Source organism: Xiphophorus hellerii, chromosome 21, assembly GCF_003331165.1.
Source record: "Xiphophorus hellerii strain 12219 chromosome 21, Xiphophorus_hellerii-4.1, whole genome shotgun sequence".
Taxonomy (NCBI): Eukaryota; Metazoa; Chordata; class Actinopteri; order Cyprinodontiformes; family Poeciliidae; genus Xiphophorus; species Xiphophorus hellerii.
Window position 1 is genome coordinate 8,244,126 of NC_045692.1, and position 17,607 is coordinate 8,261,732.

At 37.2% G+C, this 17,607-nt stretch overlaps 3 protein-coding genes and 2 long non-coding RNA genes across 10 annotated transcripts; all 5 read left to right on the top strand.

Moving 5' to 3' along the window:
- The first annotated feature begins 416 nt into the window (after positions 1–416).
- On the top strand, positions 417–1,894 carry LOC116711984 (uncharacterized). Its single transcript, XR_004337390.1, has 3 exons — positions 417–1,120; positions 1,223–1,253; positions 1,478–1,894. It is a non-coding gene; the product is annotated as an uncharacterized LOC116711984 (long non-coding RNA).
- Positions 1,895–3,205: 1,311 nt separating this feature from the next.
- Positions 3,206–5,631, top strand: LOC116712260 (vascular cell adhesion protein 1-like). The gene is made up of 6 exons (XM_032552142.1): positions 3,206–3,375; positions 3,601–3,748; positions 3,919–4,308; positions 4,658–4,960; positions 5,037–5,291; positions 5,621–5,631. The coding sequence occupies exons 2-6, from the start codon at positions 3,661–3,663 to the stop codon at positions 5,629–5,631; spliced, it is 1,047 nt and encodes a 348-aa protein (XP_032408033.1). The 5' UTR covers positions 3,206–3,375; positions 3,601–3,660.
- A 32-nt stretch (positions 5,632–5,663) lies between these two features.
- LOC116712330 (uncharacterized) lies at positions 5,664–6,809 on the top strand. Its single transcript, XR_004337508.1, has 3 exons — positions 5,664–5,776; positions 5,879–5,909; positions 6,134–6,809. It is a non-coding gene; the product is annotated as an uncharacterized LOC116712330 (long non-coding RNA).
- A 1,037-nt stretch (positions 6,810–7,846) lies between these two features.
- On the top strand, positions 7,847–11,452 carry LOC116711529 (vascular cell adhesion protein 1-like). Of its 2 annotated transcripts, none has more exons than XM_032550856.1 (8): positions 7,847–8,031; positions 8,257–8,404; positions 8,575–8,964; positions 9,314–9,616; positions 9,693–9,947; positions 10,345–10,432; positions 10,535–10,565; positions 10,790–11,452. In XM_032550856.1, exons 2-8 carry the CDS (start codon positions 8,317–8,319, stop codon positions 10,841–10,843), a joined length of 1,209 nt encoding a protein of 402 aa, XP_032406747.1. In that variant the 5' UTR covers positions 7,847–8,031; positions 8,257–8,316; the 3' UTR covers positions 10,844–11,452. The 2 variants fall into 2 exon arrangements, with proteins under 2 accessions (XP_032406747.1, XP_032406748.1); XM_032550857.1 differs by having other exon boundaries at positions 8,314–8,404.
- Positions 11,453–12,388: 936 nt separating this feature from the next.
- LOC116711545 (sialic acid-binding Ig-like lectin 14) lies at positions 12,389–15,993 on the top strand. Of its 5 annotated transcripts, none has more exons than XM_032550877.1 (8): positions 12,391–12,703; positions 12,931–13,078; positions 13,248–13,637; positions 13,992–14,294; positions 14,371–14,637; positions 14,727–14,805; positions 15,131–15,170; positions 15,251–15,993. In XM_032550877.1, the coding sequence occupies exons 2-8, from the start codon at positions 12,991–12,993 to the stop codon at positions 15,467–15,469; spliced, it is 1,386 nt and encodes a 461-aa protein (XP_032406768.1). In that variant the 5' UTR covers positions 12,391–12,703; positions 12,931–12,990; the 3' UTR covers positions 15,470–15,993. The 5 variants fall into 5 exon arrangements, 4 of the variants coding, with proteins under 4 accessions (XP_032406771.1, XP_032406768.1, XP_032406769.1 ...); XM_032550878.1 differs by having other exon boundaries at positions 12,392–12,703; positions 12,988–13,078; XM_032550880.1 differs by having other exon boundaries at positions 12,389–12,703; positions 12,929–13,078; positions 15,131–15,358.
- The last annotated feature ends 1,614 nt before the right edge of the window (positions 15,994–17,607 follow it).

Genomic DNA, 17,607 nt, shown 5'->3' on the forward strand with positions numbered 1-17,607 from the left:
AAGTGTTGAAAACGGAAGTGCTCCAGACCACTAGGGGGAGTCAAAGAAAATAGTATTCATTTCTATGGGACCAGATGCAAGATTCAGAGAAAGAAATTTGAAAGAAAGTAAAGGTACGTATAAATAAGAAATATAGTAATACGTACCTTTACTTTCTTTCAAATTTCTTTCTCTGAATCTTGCATCTGGTCCCATAGAAATGAATACTATTTTCTTTGACTCCCCCTAGTGGTCTGGAGCACTTCCGTTTTCAACACTTTTTGTTTGCATTTCATTCGGGGGTGTCTTCTTTTTTGTTTGCTGCATTTTATTTGCTTTTTGCTTGCCGCATTTAATTTGTGCGCGTGTTTTTTTTTTTTGTTTGCATGTTTTCTCTTTTGCTGCGCATTTGCACCTGTCGGCCACCGTAGATCCAGGAGGCAAAGGGAGTACGTCGGAGGGCGGACAGGTAGGCTCAGGATCAGCGGATGTAGAGGAGCCAGGAGGAAAACACCTGGAGGCAGGAGAAGCAACAAAGAAAGCTTTCACTAGGAGCAGATCAACAAGGCAAACCAGAAGCAAGCTTCTAGGGGCTCAGAGGTACCGTGACTGGCTAACACTCAGGCGCCGAAGGACTGGCAGTCAGCTCCTCTTGAACATCTCGCTGATGAGCCAAACTCGCATCAGGTGTGGGATGACGTCATCCACGCCCTCCGACGGAATGGCAAAGGCGCCATCTAGTGGTGGAGAAAAACGAGTGCATGCACAAAAACTCCACAAAGGTGCTAAAAGGCCCCGGAACATGACAAGAGGATAATATTTGACCCAATACTTGTTTATCTGCATGTAGAGTTTTGCCCCAAGTCTTTAGGGCTTTATGTCTTGGTAAGTTTGATTCCGTGTTTCAAATTCTTCGAGGATTTCTACATGGATTTATATTGTGTTCAATAAAATACAAATTTTGTACATTTTTAACTGCACACAGCAGGAATATAAACCGATGAATCAGAGCCAAAACATTCAAGACAATCTGATCGTACTGTTCTGTTACAGATCATCAAAAGTTTGGACTCTTTCTCTGTGCTACAGTGAAGATCCTGGGAATCATAATCCTCTGCAGTGCAGTCGTCACCTTTGAGTGGTGAGACTCACTTTTCTTTGAGTTGATGCTTTGCTGCTGGTCTCTGCTTCATGCTGGGGTTTACTGTGTGTTATGTTAATCAGAATCACATTTTTCTTTCAGCTGGTTTAGATCATCCGACAGATCAAGGAAGGTAAAGGATATGAGTTTCTTAACATTAAAATAATTTTAAAAGTAATTAGTTAGAGGCCAAGAGTCAGTCAGAATGCATTTATCTCTTTTTCCTTGGATGGATTTATTGTGAATACAGCCAGGCTAAGTAGTGACTCTCACACTTTGAACGTTCAAAATTTTCCTCTGAACATTTTTTGTAAATTTCCCACAGAGCAGCAACACTTTGCTATTTCATGTCCACAGGATCCAGCAGAACCAGAGCGGATCAACAGAGTGATGGAGATTCAGGCATCATGAGCCACAAGGAGGCGAAGAAAACGTTCACTATTAGTGGGACAATATCTTTCTTTTTTCTTGCATTCGAATTTGACTGTACATGTGTTGATTTTTATTACAAGATAAGCAGATAACATTTGAACTTGGCATTAAAATCTTTTTAAAATGGAAACAAGGAAAAATTGAGATACTGCACAAATTATTCATCTTTTGTTTGCCATGTTTGCTTGTTATTTTTTTCCCCCTTTTCTGTCATTTAACCATCAGCATTTATTGAGGAAGCACTTTTTCCTTAGACTAAATGCTGCACGCAATTTCCAATACATTTAAAAAATAAATAGTGACCTGTATTCTATTCTTTTTGCTGGGAATAAATAAATTCATTTTTAGACCAAAAGAGACCGAGCACATTGCTTATATTTTTAAGTGCTGTGTCAAATTTTACTGCTATGTTTTAAACCAATTTAATTGAAAATTCTCATATTTCTTGTGTTACATAATTTTGTTCAGGCACTTTGATGTATTCAGGCAGTTCCTCTTTTAAACTTCTTTACTGAATCGTGAATAGTCTGACGATGACAGTGTCAAAAAAAATGCCGTAATTTTTCACCACTCTGTGAATATTAGAGTCGATTTTTGTTCCCATTGTTTAAGGCTAAGCTGTCAATTTTTTGACTGCTAATCTGAATGACTAACATGGTCTTTGTTGACATTGTTTTTGTAACCACCACAGCACTAGAGTTGTTGTATTGCACAAAAAATCTAAACCTTTCTCTGGAACAAAACAAAGAAAAAGAAAAACACAAAGAAGACACTGGATTTATCTGACAGCATATTCAGCAAAGGTATAAAATACTTTTAGATCATTACAAGGATTTTAATGAACTAAAAACATAAAGAAAAATAATTAAAGATGTTTCAAACTGAACACCAAGGCCGGTCCCTGGATTAAGCTGCATAGGCAAATCCTGAGGGCGCCAACAGTGCAGGGGCGCCATAGAAAAGGACAAGAACTAAAAGTAACTTTTAACTATTCTTTTTAAAACTTATAGGGGACCAAATACTTTAATATATAAAAAATCTACATTAATTTAGCTGCACAGCATTAAATAACAAATACACTACATCTAAAACTATTTTGCACACAATCTTCAAAAGTATGTGCTGAATAGATGTGTCAGGTTTGTATATTTCATTGATCTAGAATTCATCTCGCCGACTACTGTTGCTGATGTTACTGTGTCATAAAATAAAAATTTACAGAGCTAAAAATTCAGATTTTGAAATTATAATCAGGATCTATTATGTTTGTTGTGTGTTTATGGATGACACATCTTTTAAAATGAATGGTTTTCTCCAAATAGCAGCGCAACACTGTTACAAATATTTACAGAAAGCTTTTTCTTTGCTACGTCCCCATCTGAACCACTGTGACTGTGTCACAGAATTCAGGTGAAATGCAGAAAATGTTGGTTTCTGAGGTAAAAAAAAAAAAAAAAAATGAAGAAGTTCTGAAAGGTGCTGAGAAAAGATAAACTCAAACATCATCACTGATGTCTGTAAATGTCTTATGCCAAAGAGAAAAGTTTATAATTTACCTGGACTCAATAGTGTGATACAGTTAGAAGATTATATTTGATGTTTTAGTTGATTATTGCGAGGCAGCTGTGAAATAGTGTTTAAATGATGATTGCAGAATAATGTTGCTTAAATGCGACTTCCTCTTCCTCAGAGTTGTTATGTAAATATCAAGTCTGGTTTTCTGTGCCATTCTCTGTGAAGAAACCGGAGGTGTGTGTTTGTTCTGCTGCTGATCAACTAATTAGCTAAGACTAAACCATTTCCGTTTTTACAGCAAATTATTGGTAAGTTAAGGTTAATATGTTTTCGACCGTTTTCATGATTCCTGCTAAATTACTCTGCACAAAGAATCCTTCTTAGCTTCATGATGGAAAATCAAGTTTGATTTGAATTTTACTTTCTTTTTCTAAACAGAAAGTGTTCAACTCATAATTCTAACCCACAGCAGTCTACTTCCATCATTTTATGAATTTGACAATGTGGTAATAAATATGAATGTTTTTGCTTAGTTTCTTAAATTAGCTCCCCAAAGTAAAGCAGCTGATTTCATCGTGTTTCCATTCAAGAACATGAAGGACGACAATCAGAGTCTGATGGCGGCTCTGTCTGAGAAAATGCTGACAGTCAGTATGTTACTGAGTGTCTTCTTCATTCCAGGTGAGATGTTTCTTCTCTTCAATTTATTCACGGACGTCACATGAATCATTTCTAGTCTGAGAGGCTCCACCTGTAACACGACGCTGCTGAGTTGACATTTGTGGATCAGGAAGTTTCTCTGCAGTCAAGATCTGCTCCACATTATTGTCATCTTTTTTTTTTTTTTACAGGTGTTTTTGCAGGTGATTCGGCTGGTTGTCCCAATCCAGATCTTATTGCTGACATACCTCGGAAGATTGAAGCTCTGAGTGGATCTTGTTTGCAAATCCCATGTAAATTCAGTTCAACACATTATACATTCAACAACAGGAGACCCATCTATGGAGTTTGGTTGAGAACTATTTCAAATCTGTATCACAATCCAGAGGCTGTTATCTTCAACAGCAGTGGGTCAGTTAACACATTTTCACTGAAAATGACTGAAAACCTGAGTGAGGGAGACTGCACCACTCTGTTTCCTGACTTAAAGACGAGTTATACTGACAAATACTTCCTACGGATTCATAAAGGGACATATATGGCAACAGCTGAATGTCATCCTCTTAGTATAACAGTTAAGGGTAAGGAAAAAAAGACTTTTATTTCCATGTTGTTTTTGTTATTTTGCAAATTTCCTCTTACCATTATTTCCTCTTACCATACCTCTTACACACACACCTTGGTTCAAGGTGTGCGTGTGTGTGTGTTCTTTTTGTCTTTGTGTGAATATGCATGCTTCCATTTACCTAGCTGCTATTACAAATGAATTGTCACTCTGTGGGACAACAGAGGACATTTCTCTCTTAATGTAGTAAAATAAAACATTTAATTTGGTGTAAAAAAAACAAACTGAAAATAAGATCTGACTTCAGTATTAGAAACAGTTTGTTGTCTGCACTGTAAAACAGACTCTTTGATGTGAAATCCCAGATTCTCCTTGGAGACCCAGCATTAATATCTCTGGTGGTGACCTGAAGGAGCATCAGTCTGTCACTGTAACCTGCTCAGCTTTCACTCCCTGTCCACACTCACCTCCTGAACTCACCTGGAATCTCCAACAAGACTCTCTCAGACAAACAGAGAAAAACACAAATGGAACCTTTACAACTAAAATCCAGGAGAACATCACTCTGTCAGACACACATGATGGATACAACATCAGATGTTCTGCCAGATATCCTGTGATTGGAGGAATCAAGACAGCAGAGACAGGAGAGACTCTCAGTGTTTCATGTAAGTGATCCTGTCAGCAGGTCATGGTTCAGCTGTTTCTGATCAATAAAGTTCATGTGTGTCTCATTTTCCTCAGATGCTCCTAGAAACACCTCAGCATCCATCAGTCCATCAGGTTTGGTGTCAGCAGGTAGCAGGGTGGAGCTGAGCTGCTCCAGCAGAGCCAAACCTCCACCCAGCTTCACCTGGTTCAGGAACAGCAAACAAGGAGCCATGAATGTGTCTGTGGAGCAGATTTACAGCTTCAACGCCAATGAGGAAGAAGAATATTACTGTGTGGCTACAAATGATCTGGGGAATCAGACATCATCAATATTTCTTAGTTTTGAAGGTAAATCTGATTGTTGTTTTAATTGTTCCCCTTTTCAAGGTTTTGTATTCAGTGATTAGTATGCAATAATTTATAGGTATTCAACTTTTGCTTTCAAAACATAACCTCCAATATAGTAATTTTTGAGGCTATTTGATATAGTAGTGTAGAATAATGGATAATATTTGACCCAATACTTGTTTATCTGCATGTAGAGTTTTGCCCCAAGTCTTTAGGGCTTTATGTCTTGGTAAGTTTGATTCCGCGTTTCAAATTCTTCGAGGATTTCTACATGGATTTATATTGTGTTCAATAAAATACAAATTTTGTACATTTTTAACTGCACACAGCAGGAATATAAACCGATGAATCAGAGCCAAAACATTCAAGACAATCTGATCGTACTGTTCTGTTACAGATCATCAAAAGTTTGGACTCTTTCTCTGTGCTACAGTGAAGATCCTGGGAATCATAATCCTCTGCAGTGCAGTCGTCACCTTTGAGTGGTGAGACTCACTTTTCTTTGAGTTGATGCTTTGCTGCTGGTCTCTGCTTCATGCTGGGGTTTACTGTGTGTTATGTTAATCAGAATCACATTTTTCTTTCAGCTGGTTTAGATCATCCGACAGATCAAGGAAGGTAAAGGATATGAGTTTCTTAACATTAAAATAATTTTAAAAGTAATTAGTTAGAGGCCAAGAGTCAGTCAGAATGCATTTATCTCTTTTTCCTTGGATGGATTTATTGTGAATACAGCCAGACTAAGTAGTGACTCTCACACTTTGAACGTTCAAAATTTTCCTCTGAACATTTTTTGTAAATTTCCCACAGAGCAGCAACACTTTGCTATTTCATGTCCACAGGATCCAGCAGAACCAGAGCGGATCAACAGAGTGATGGAGATTCAGGCATCATGAGCCACAAGGAGGCGAAGAAAACGTTCACTATTAGTGGGACAATATCTTTCTTTTTTCTTGCATTCGAATTTGACTGTACATGTGTTGATTTTTATTACAAGATAAGCAGATAACATTTGAACTTGGCATTAAAATCTTTTTAAAATGGAAACAAGGAAAACTTGAGATACTGCACAAATTATTCATCGTTTGTTTGCCATGTTTGCTTGTTATTTTTTTCCCCCTTTTCTGTCATTTAACCATCAGCATTTATTGAGGAAGCACTTTTTCCTTAGACTAAATGCTGCACGCAATTTCCAATACATTTAAAAAATAAATAGTGACCTGTATTCTATTCTTTTTGCTGGGAATAAATAAATTCATTTTTAGACCAAAAGAGACCGAGCACATTGCTTATATTTTTAAGTGCTGTGTCAAATTTTACTGCTATGTTTTAAACCAAGTTAATTGAAAATTCTCATATTTCTTGTGTTACATAATTTTGTTCAGGCACTTTGATGTATTCAGGCAGTTCCTCTTTTAAACTTCTTTACTGAATCGTGAATAGTCTGACGATGACAGTGTCAAAAAAAATGCCGTAATTTTTCACCACTCTGTGAATATTAGAGTCGATTTTTGTTCCCATTGTTTAAGGCTAAGCTGTCAATTTTTTGACTGCTAATCTGAATGACTAACATGGTCTTTGTTGACATTGTTTTTGTAACCACCACAGCACTAGAGTTGTTGTATTGCACAAAAAATCTAAACCTTTCTCTGGAACAAAACAAAGAAAAAGAAAAACACAAAGAAGACACTGGATTTATCTGACAGCATATTCAGCAAAGGTATAAAATACTTTTAGATCATTACAAGGATTTTAATGAACTAAAAACATAAAGAAAAATAATTAAAGATGTTTCAAACTGAACACCAAGGCCGGTCCCTGGATTAAGCTGCATAGGCAAATCCTGAGGGCGCCAACAGTGCAGGGGCGCCATAGAAAAGGACAAGAACTAAAAGTAACTTTTAACTATTCTTTTTAAAACTTATAGGGGACCAAATACTTTAATATATAAAAAATCTACATTAATTTAGCTGCACAGCATTAAATAACAAATACACTACATCTAAAACTATTTTGCACACAATCTTCAAAAGTATGTGCTGAATAGATGTGTCAGGTTTGTATATTTCATTGATCTAGAATTCATCTCGCCGACTACTGTTGCTGATGTTACTGTGTCATAAAATAAAAATTTACAGAGCTAAAAATTCAGATTTTGAAATTATAATCAGGATCTATTATGTTTGTTGTGTGTTTATGGATGGTGCATCTTTTAAAATGAATGGTTTTCTCCAAATAGCAGCGCAACACTGTTACAAATATTTACAGAAAGCTTTTTCTTTGCTACGTCCCCATCTGAACCACTGTGACTGTGTCACAGAATTCAGGTGAAATGCAGAAAATGTTGGTTTCTGAGGTAAAAAAAAAAAAAAAAAATGAAGAAGTTCTGAAAGGTGCTGAGAAAAGATAAACTCAAACATCATCACTGATGTCTGTAAATGTCTTATGCCAAAGAGAAAAGTTTATAATTTACCTGGACTCAATAGTGTGATACAGTTAGAAGATTATATTTGATGTTTTAGTTGATTATTGAGAGGCAGCTGTGAAATAGTGTTTAAATGATGATTGCAGAATAATGTTGCTTAAATGCGACTTCCTCTTCCTCAGAGTTGTTATGTAAATATCAAGTCTGGTTTTCTGTGCCATTCTCTGTGAAGAAACCGGAGGTGTGTGTTTGTTCTGCTGCTGATCAACTAATTAGCTAAGACTAAACCATTTCCGTTTTTACAGCAAATTATTGGTAAGTTAATGTTAATATGTTTTCGACCGTTTTCATGATTCCTGCTAAATTACTCTGCACAAAGAATCCTTCTTAGCTTCATGATGGAAAATCAAGTTTGATTTGAATTTTACTTTCTTTTTCTAAACAGAAAGTGTTCAACTCATAATTCTAACCCACAGCAGTCTACTTCCATCATTTTATGAATTTGACAATGTGGTAATAAATATGAATGTTTTTGCTTAGTTTCTTAAATTAGCTCCCCAAAGTAAAGCAGCTGATTTCATCGTGTTTCCATTCAAGAACATGAAGGACGACAATCAGAGTCTGATGGCGGCTCTGTCTGAGAAAATGCTGACAGTCAGTATGTTACTGAATGTCTTCTTCATTCCAGGTGAGATGTTTCTTCTCTTCGATTTATTCACGGACGTCACATGAATCATTTCTAGTCTGAGAGGCTCCACCTGTAACACGATGCTGCTGAGTTGACATTTGTGGATCAGGAAGTTTCTCTGCAGTCAAGATCTGCTCCACATTATTGTCATCTTTTTTTTTTTTTTACAGGTGTTTTTGCAGGTGATTCGGCTGGTTGTCCCAATCCAGATCTTATTGCTGACATACCTCGGAAGATTGAAGCTCTGAGTGGATCTTGTTTGCAAATCCCATGTAAATTCAGTTCAACACATTATACATTCAACAACAGGAGACCCATCTATGGAGTTTGGTTGAGAACTATTTCAAATCTGTATCACAATCCAGAGGCTGTTATCTTCAACAGCAGTGGGTCAGTTAACACATTTTCACTGAAAATGACTGAAAACCTGAGTGAGGGAGACTGCACCACTCTGTTTCCTGACTTAAAGACGAGTTATACTGACAAATACTTCCTACGGATTCATAAAGGGACATATATGGCAACAGCTGAATGTCATCCTCTTAGTATAACAGTTAAGGGTAAGGAAAAAAAGACTTTTATTTCCATGTTGTTTTTGTTATTTTGCAAATTTCCTCTTACCATTATTTCCTCTTACCATACCTCTTACACACACACCTTGGTTCAAGGTGTGCGTGTGTGTGTGTTCTTTTTGTCTTTGTGTGAATATGCATGCTTCCATTTACCTAGCTGCTATTACAAATGAATTGTCACTCTGTGGGACAACAGAGGACATTTCTCTCTTAATGTAGTAAAATAAAACATTTAATTTGGTGTAAAAAAAACAAACTGAAAATAAGATCTGACTTCAGTATTAGAAACAGTTTGTTGTCTGCACTGTAAAACAGACTCTTTGATGTGAAATCCCAGATTCTCCTTGGAGACCCAGCATTAATATCTCTGGTGGTGACCTGAAGGAGCATCAGTCTGTCACTGTAACCTGCTCAGCTTTCACTCCCTGTCCACACTCACCTCCTGAACTCACCTGGAATCTCCAACAAGACTCTCTCAGACAAACAGAGAAAAACACAAATGGAACCTTTACAACTAAAATCCAGGAGAACATCACTCTGTCAGACACACATGATGGATACAACATCAGATGTTCTGCCAGATATCCTGTGATTGGAGGAATCAAGACAGCAGAGACAGGAGAGACTCTCAGTGTTTCATGTAAGTGATCCTGTCAGCAGGTTATGGTTCAGCTGTTTCTGATCAATAAAGTTCATGTGTGTCTCATTTTCCTCAGATGCTCCTAGAAACACCTCAGCATCCATCAGTCCATCAGGTTTGGTGTCAGCAGGTAGCAGGGTGGAGCTGAGCTGCTCCAGCAGAGCCAAACCTCCACCCAGCTTCACCTGGTTCAGGAACAGCAAACAAGGAGCCATGAATGTGTCTGTGGAGCAGATTTACAGCTTCAACGCCAATGAGGAAGAAGAATATTACTGTGTGGCTACAAATGATCTGGGGAATCAGACATCATCAATATTTCTTAGTTTTGAAGGTAAATCTGATTGTTGTTTTAATTGTTCCCCTTTTCAAGGTTTTGTATTCAGTGATTAGTATGCAATAATTTATAGGTATTCAACTTTTGCTTTCAAAACATAACCTCCAATATAGTAATTTTTGAGGCTATTTGATATAGTAGTGTAGAATAATGGATAATATTTGACCCAATACTTGTTTATCTGCATGTAGAGTTTTGCCCCAAGTCTTTAGGGCTTTATGTCTTGGTAAGTTTGATTCCGCGTTTCAAATTCTTCGAGGATTTCTACATGGATTTATATTGTGTTCAATAAAATACAAATTTTGTACATTTTTAACTGCACACAGCAGGAATATAAACCGATGAATCAGAGCCAAAACATTCAAGACAATCTGATCGTACTGTTCTGTTACAGATCATCAAGAGTTTGGACTCTTTCTCTGTGCTACAGTGAAGATCCTGGGAATCATAATCCTCTGCAGTGCAGTCGTCACCTTTGAGTGGTGAGACTCACTTTTCTTTGAGTTGATGCTTTGCTGCTGGTCTCTGCTTCATGCTGGGGTTTACTGTGTGTTATGTTAATCAGAATCACATTTTTCTTTCAGCTGGTTTAGATCATCCGACAGATCAAGGAAGGTAAAGGATATGAGTTTCTTAACATTAAAATAATTTTAAAAGTAATTAGTTAGAGGCCAAGAGTCAGTCAGAATGCATTTATCTCTTTTTCCTTGGATGGATTTATTGTGAATACAGCCAGACTAAGTAGTGACTCTCACACTTTGAACGTTCAAAATTTTCCTCTGAACATTTTTTGTAAATTTCCCACAGAGCAGCAACACTTTGCTATTTCATGTCCACAGGATCCAGCAGAACCAGAGCGGATCAACAGAGTGATGGAGATTCAGGCATCATGAGCCACAAGGAGGCGAAGAAAACGTTCACTATTAGTGGGACAATATCTTTCTTTTTTCTTGCATTCGAATTTGACTGTACATGTGTTGATTTTTATTACAAGATAAGCAGATAACATTTGAACTTGGCATTAAAATCTTTTTAAAATGGAAACAAGGAAAAATTGAGATACTGCACAAATTATTCATCTTTTGTTTGCCATGTTTGCTTGTTATTTTTTTCCCCCTTTTCTGTCATTTAACCATCAGCATTTATTGAGGAAGCACTTTTTCCTTAGACTAAATGCTGCACGCAATTTCCAGTACATTTAAAAAATAAATAGTGACCTGTATTCTATTCTTTTTGCTGGGAATAAATAAATTCATTTTTAGACCAAAAGAGACCGAGCACATTGCTTATATTTTTAAGTGCTGTGTCAAATTTTACTGCTATGTTTTAAACCAAGTTAATTGAAAATTCTCATATTTCTTGTGTTACACAATTTTGTTCAGGCACTTTGATGTATTCAGGCAGTTCCTCTTTTAAACTTCTTTACTGAATCGTGAATAGTCTGACGATGACAGTGTCAAAAAAATGCCGTAATTTTTCACCACTCTGTGAATATTAGAGTCGATTTTTGTTCCCATTGTTTAAGGCTAAGCTGTCAATTTTTTGACTGCTAATCTGAATGACTAACATGGTCTTTGTTGACATTTTTTTGGTAACCATGACAGCACTAGAGTTGTTGCATTGCACAAAAAGTAAGAAATCATCTAAACCTTCGTCTGTAAAAAAAAAAAAGAAAGAAAAAACACAAAGAAGATATTGAATTTATCTGACAGCATAATCAGCAAAGGTATAAAGTACTTTTAGATCATTAGAAGGATTTTAATGAACTAAAAACATAAAGAAAAATAATTAAAGATGTTTCAAACTGAACACCAAGGCCGGTCCCTGGATTAAGCTGCATAGGCAAATCCTGAGGGCGCCAACAGTGCAGGGGCGCCATAGAAAAGGACAAGAACTAAAAGTAACTTTTAACTATTCTTTTTAAAACTTATAGGGGACAATATACTTTAATATAAAAAAAATCTACATTAATTTAGCTGCACAGCATCAAATAACAAAAACACTACATCTAAAAATATTTTGCACACAATCTTCAAAATTATGTGCTGAATAGATGTGTCAGGTTTATATATTTCATTGATCTAGAACTCATTTCGCCGACTACTGTTGCTGATGTTACTGTGTCATAAAATCAAAATTTACAGAGCTAAAAATTCAGATTCGGAAATTATAATCAGGATCTATTGTGTTTGTTGTGTGTTTATGGATGGTGCATCTTTTAAAATGAATGGTTTTCTCCAAATAGCAGCGCAACACTGTTACAAATATTTACAGAAAGCTTTTTCTTTGCTACGTCCCCATCTGAACCACTATGACTGTGTCACAGAATTCAGGTGAAATGCAGAAAATGTTGGTTTCTGAGGTAAAAAAAAATAAAAAAAATGAAGAAGTTCTGAAAGGTGCTGAGAAAAGATAAACTCAAACATCATCACTGATGTCTGTAAATGTCTTATGCCAAAGAGAAAAGTTTATAATTTACCTGGACTCAATAGTGTGATACAGTTAGAAGTGAGAAGATTATATTTGATGTTTTAGTTGATTATTGCGAGGCAGCTGTGAAATAGTGTTTAAATGATGATTGCAGAATAATGTTGCTTAAATGCGACTTCCTCTTCCTCAGAGTTGTTATGTAAATATCAAGTCTGGTTTTCTGTGCCATTCTCTGTGAAGAAACCGGAGGTGTGTGTTTGTTCTGCTGCTGATCAACTAATTAGCTAAGACTAAACCATTTCCGTTTTTACAGCAAATTATTGGTAAGTTAAGGTTAATATGTTTTCGACCGTTTTCATGATTCCTGCTAAATTACTCTGCACAAAGAATCCTTCTTAGCTTCATGATGGAAAATCAAGTTTGATTTGAATTTTACTTTCTTTTTCTAAACAGAAAGTGTTCAACTCATAATTCTAACCCACAGCAGTCTACTTCCATCATTTTTTGAATTTGACAATGTGGTAATAAATATGAATGTTTTTGCTTAGAGTTTCTTAAATTAGCTCCCCAAAGTAAAGCAGCTGATTTCATCGTGTTTCCATTCAAGAACATGAAGGACGACAATCAGAGTCTGATGGCGGCTCTGTCTGAGAAAATGCTGACAGTCAGTATGTTACTGAGTGTCTTCTTCATTCCAGGTGAGATGTTTCTTCTCTTCAATTTATTCACGGACGTCACATGAATCATTTCTAGTCTGAGAGGCTCCACCTGTAACACGACGCTGCTGAGTTGACATTTGTGGATCAGGAAGTTTCTCTGCAGTCAAGATCTGCTCCACATTATTGTCATCTTTTTTTTTTTTTACAGGTGTTTTTGCAGGTGATTCGGCTGGTTGTCCCAATCCAGATCTTATTGCTGACATACCTCGGAAGATTGAAGCTCTGAGTGGATCTTGTTTGCAAATCCCATGTAAATTCAGTTCAACACATTATACATTCAACAACAGGAGACCCATCTATGGAGTTTGGTTGAGAACTATTTCAAATCTGAATCGCAATCCAGAGGCTGTTATCTTCAACAGCAGTGGGTCAGTTAACACATTTTCACTGAAAATGACTGGAAACCTGAGTGAGGGAGACTGCACCACTCTGTTTCCTGACTTAAAGACGAGTTATACTGACAAATACTTCCTACGGATTCATAAAGTGACATATATGGCAACAGCTGAATGTCATCCTCTTAATATAACAGTTAAGGGTAAGGAAAAAAAGACTTATTTCCATGTTGTTTTTGTTATTTTGCAAATTTCCTCTTACCATTATTTCCTCTTACCATACCTCTTACACACACACACACACCCCGGTTCAAGGTGTGCGTGTGTGTGTGTTCTTTTTGTCTTAGGGTGAATATGCATGCTTCCATTTACCTAGCTGCTATTACAAATGAATTGTCACTCTGTGGGACAACAGAGGACATTTCTTTCTTAATGTAGTAAAATAAAACATTTAATTTGGTGTAAAAAAAACCAAACTGAAAATAAGATCTGACTTCAGTATTAGAAACAGTTTGTTGTCTGCACTGTAAAACAGACTCTTTGATGTGAAATCCCAGATTCTCCTTGGAGACCCAGCATTAATATCTCTGGTGGTGACCTGAAGGAGCATCAGTCTGTCACTATAACCTGCTCAGCTTTCACTCCCTGTCCACACTCACCTCCTGAACTCACCTGGAATCTCCAACAAGACTCTCTCAGACAAACAGAGAAAAACACAGATGGAACCTTTACAACTAAAATCCAGGAGAACATCACTCTGTCAGACACACATGATGGATACAACATCAGCTGTTCTGCCAGATATCCTGTGATTGGAGGAATCAAGACAGCAGAGACAAAAGTGACTCTCAGTGTTTCCTGTAAGTGATCCTGTCAGCAGGTCATGGTTCAGCTGTTTCTGATCAGTAAAGTCCATGTGTGTCTCATTTTCCTCAGATGCTCCTAGAAACACCTCAGCATCCATCAGTCCATCAGGTTTGGTGTCAGCAGGTAGCAGGGTGGAGCTGAACTGCTCCAGCAGAGCCAAACCTCCACCCAGCTTCACCTGGTTCAGGAACAGCAAAGATGGAGCCATGAATGTGTCTGGACAAGTTTATGGCTTCAATGCTACTGAGAGAGGAGAGTATTACTGTGTGGCTACAAATGATCTGGGGAATCAGACATCATCATTGATCTCTGTGAATATGATCAACAAACAGATAGGTTAATATTTCATTTCATTAAATCCCTTCTGTTTAAAAGTCTAATTCGTATTATTACAGGTTTAAATATTTACTAATTGTTTTCCCAAGACACAACTACAGTTCTTCTCTGGCTGCCCATTGTGGCCGGGTGTATTTGTTTCATCTGTCTCATGGCCATTGCTGCTTGGTGAGTATCAAAAAATAAAAAAGCATCTAAGTTGTTTAAAAACACCGGAATCTGACCTGGATCCGATTTTAAATCAAGAATGAGGGGAAATGTATCTTTTTTTTCTCCCAAGCTCTTACTTTCAATTATGTGCAGGTGAAAGTTGGAATCTGCCAACCAGACCAATGTTTTTACAGCCTCTCCTGTCCTTTTGTATTAGTTTTCTTGATGTTTCGCCCCTTGTTTCACATCAGCGTTCACTCTCTCTCTCTCTCTCAGTCTGAATGTTTGTATTGTCCCCTGAAACTCACCAGAATCATTCTGACATCTCTCTAACGTCCCCCAGGTTGTGCAAGCTCAGACGTTCAACTCCTCGACCGACTAAGGTGAACAAAAATTTAGCCTCTTTGTTTGGCACAATCAAGACCATCAAGATAAAGACTAAAATGTGTATTTTCTACTGAAGCAAAGAAACGAGGATCCTGCTTTCCCAATGAGAGCTGAAAAGACAGAGGAAGAACTTTATTACGCAGCGCTGAACTTCCTCCCAGCTTCCTACTTCCTCCCAGCTTCCTCCGCCTCCGATCAGGACGGAGAGCAGCAGGAGACGCTGTACGCAGAGGTGAAAGTGTCTGCTGACGGTTTGGAGGGTCTCTATGCTGAAGTGAACAAAAAAAGAAGATAGTTTTTCGTTCTGAGCTTTACTTTTTTGTTTTTGTTCGCAGAAAATGTTTGTCCATTTCAAACGCAACATTTATAATCTTAACATTTGCAATTTCGCTGTTGCTTAGTTGTAGATTTAACCCATGAGTCGCTGTTACAAAATAAAGACAGGAATGGAAACACAGAGAGAGAGAGTTTAAGGTCTGCTGACTTTGAATTTGATGATAAGAACATTCAGCTTTAGCTTGAAATCGAACAGTGATGCACCTTAAGCATAATATGTATAAACCAGCAAATGTTTAAAAACAATGTTGATTACATTTTCTGTAATTGTACATATTTGTTAATAATCTGCCTTTGTTTTCGTTTGGTTGAAAGAAAATAAGAATGTGTCAATGTTCATTTTTTACTGTTTATTTGACAAATGAATCAAAGTGTACATCCTGAAATGTTCTGAGGAAATAATTTTCTGATTAAGTCTGTCATTTGTTTTATTTTTTATTTTTTGCCCTTCTAAATTTAAAATAAAAACATTTCACCAGTGTCTATATCTTGTACTTTGTATGGTATGTGAGCAAACACTCAAAGTTCCAGTGTTTTGTCAGAGCTCTAGATAGAGAAGCTCTGAAGTCGTCTGCCTCCAAAGAATAACATCCTGAACTCTGTTTCCATGTCTGAAAGGTTTGACAAATGCTGATATAATCTTCTTCAGCAGCTGAATTATTTTGATAACTCTTTGGTTCCATCTATAGGTTAACACGTGACGGTGCACTTTTTAAGATTTTTTTTTTTTTTGGTTTGTTTTTAGCATTCTATATAATTAAAAAAAGTTTAAAACCTAAACACTTTTTAAGTTTCTGTAGTTTAAACAATAAAATTTTTTAATTACATTTTGATGTGGATTTTTTCACAGAGTGAGTTTGCCCTGCAATCGGCAGGTTGCTGGTTCGATCCCTGCTCCACCATCTGGTGTCCTTTTGGGCAAGATACTTTACCTGCCTCGCCTGCTGGTGGGGGTCAGAGGACCTGGTGGACCCCCTGCATGCCAACTGTAGCTACTATCCAGTAGCTTCTTGCCCCCATCAGAGTGTGAGTGTGTGAGTAAAAGGGTGAACGACTGTTGTGACTGTGTGGTCTTCTGGACTTGATAAAGTGCTGTACAAGTACAAGCCATTTACCATTTACCTCAGTATCTGGATGGACACTCAATTAATCATGTGTTAAGAGGTATTTATTTTGATTTCCAAATAAAATGAAAATAAAAAATAATGTTTTTTTTTTTACTTTTGACCATTGGGTGGCGCACTTGACTAACTATTTTCCTTATGGCCTGTAGTTTTCTCCACTAGCAGCTTATATTCTGCCTTCATGTGGCCTCCTGGACTCTTGTGGAGCTCCTATAGGCCTTTCTCCTCAGTTCTCCGTAGGTTGCAGTTCATCTTTTTTCCCCCCCAACACCTTTTTCTTCCACTCTACATGCCATTAAATTGACTGTATACAGAATTCAGTGACCAGCTAGCTACCTTCTATTTTGACCGTGACATTTTTTCACTTACTCTCCTTATGGAGCGTGTCACTGACTCCATCTTGGATAACTCTCCAGCATTCTTCTCTTTATTATTGTAGGCAATAAAATGGCCATAGCATATTATCAGTCCCTCCATTGCTTATAGCCCTCACTCTTGCAGGGTCATTTGGTGGGAGGGTGTTGCTGATAAGTTGCGTTAAGTGTGAGTTTGTGTGGATTCAGGATCTGTCCAGAGTGTCACCCAGTGAACACTGGGGATCGGTAAAGACCGTGAAAGAATAAAGCGTCCGTAGAATATGAATGAATGTTGCGTAACTTTTTCAAGCCTTATTTTATTCCAAAAGTCCCTGCAGCTGTTTGACTCTGAGTCAGACTGAATTAGGATTTGTCACAAGATTCATCATCATATTCTGCCCTCAAGGTCAATTATTTGATCAGAGTTTTGGTATTTCATCTGCTAAATATTACAACCACACATATGTGTATTTTTTTACAGACAGGCTTGTGGCTCGTCTCTCGGTTTTTTCTGCAATAATAACACGTAAAGATCAACGTGGACTTCAAACATACATACAGGGAGTTTTGTGAAAGAAGCCGATCCAACACGGTAATCTCTGCCATTTTGCTGCTAA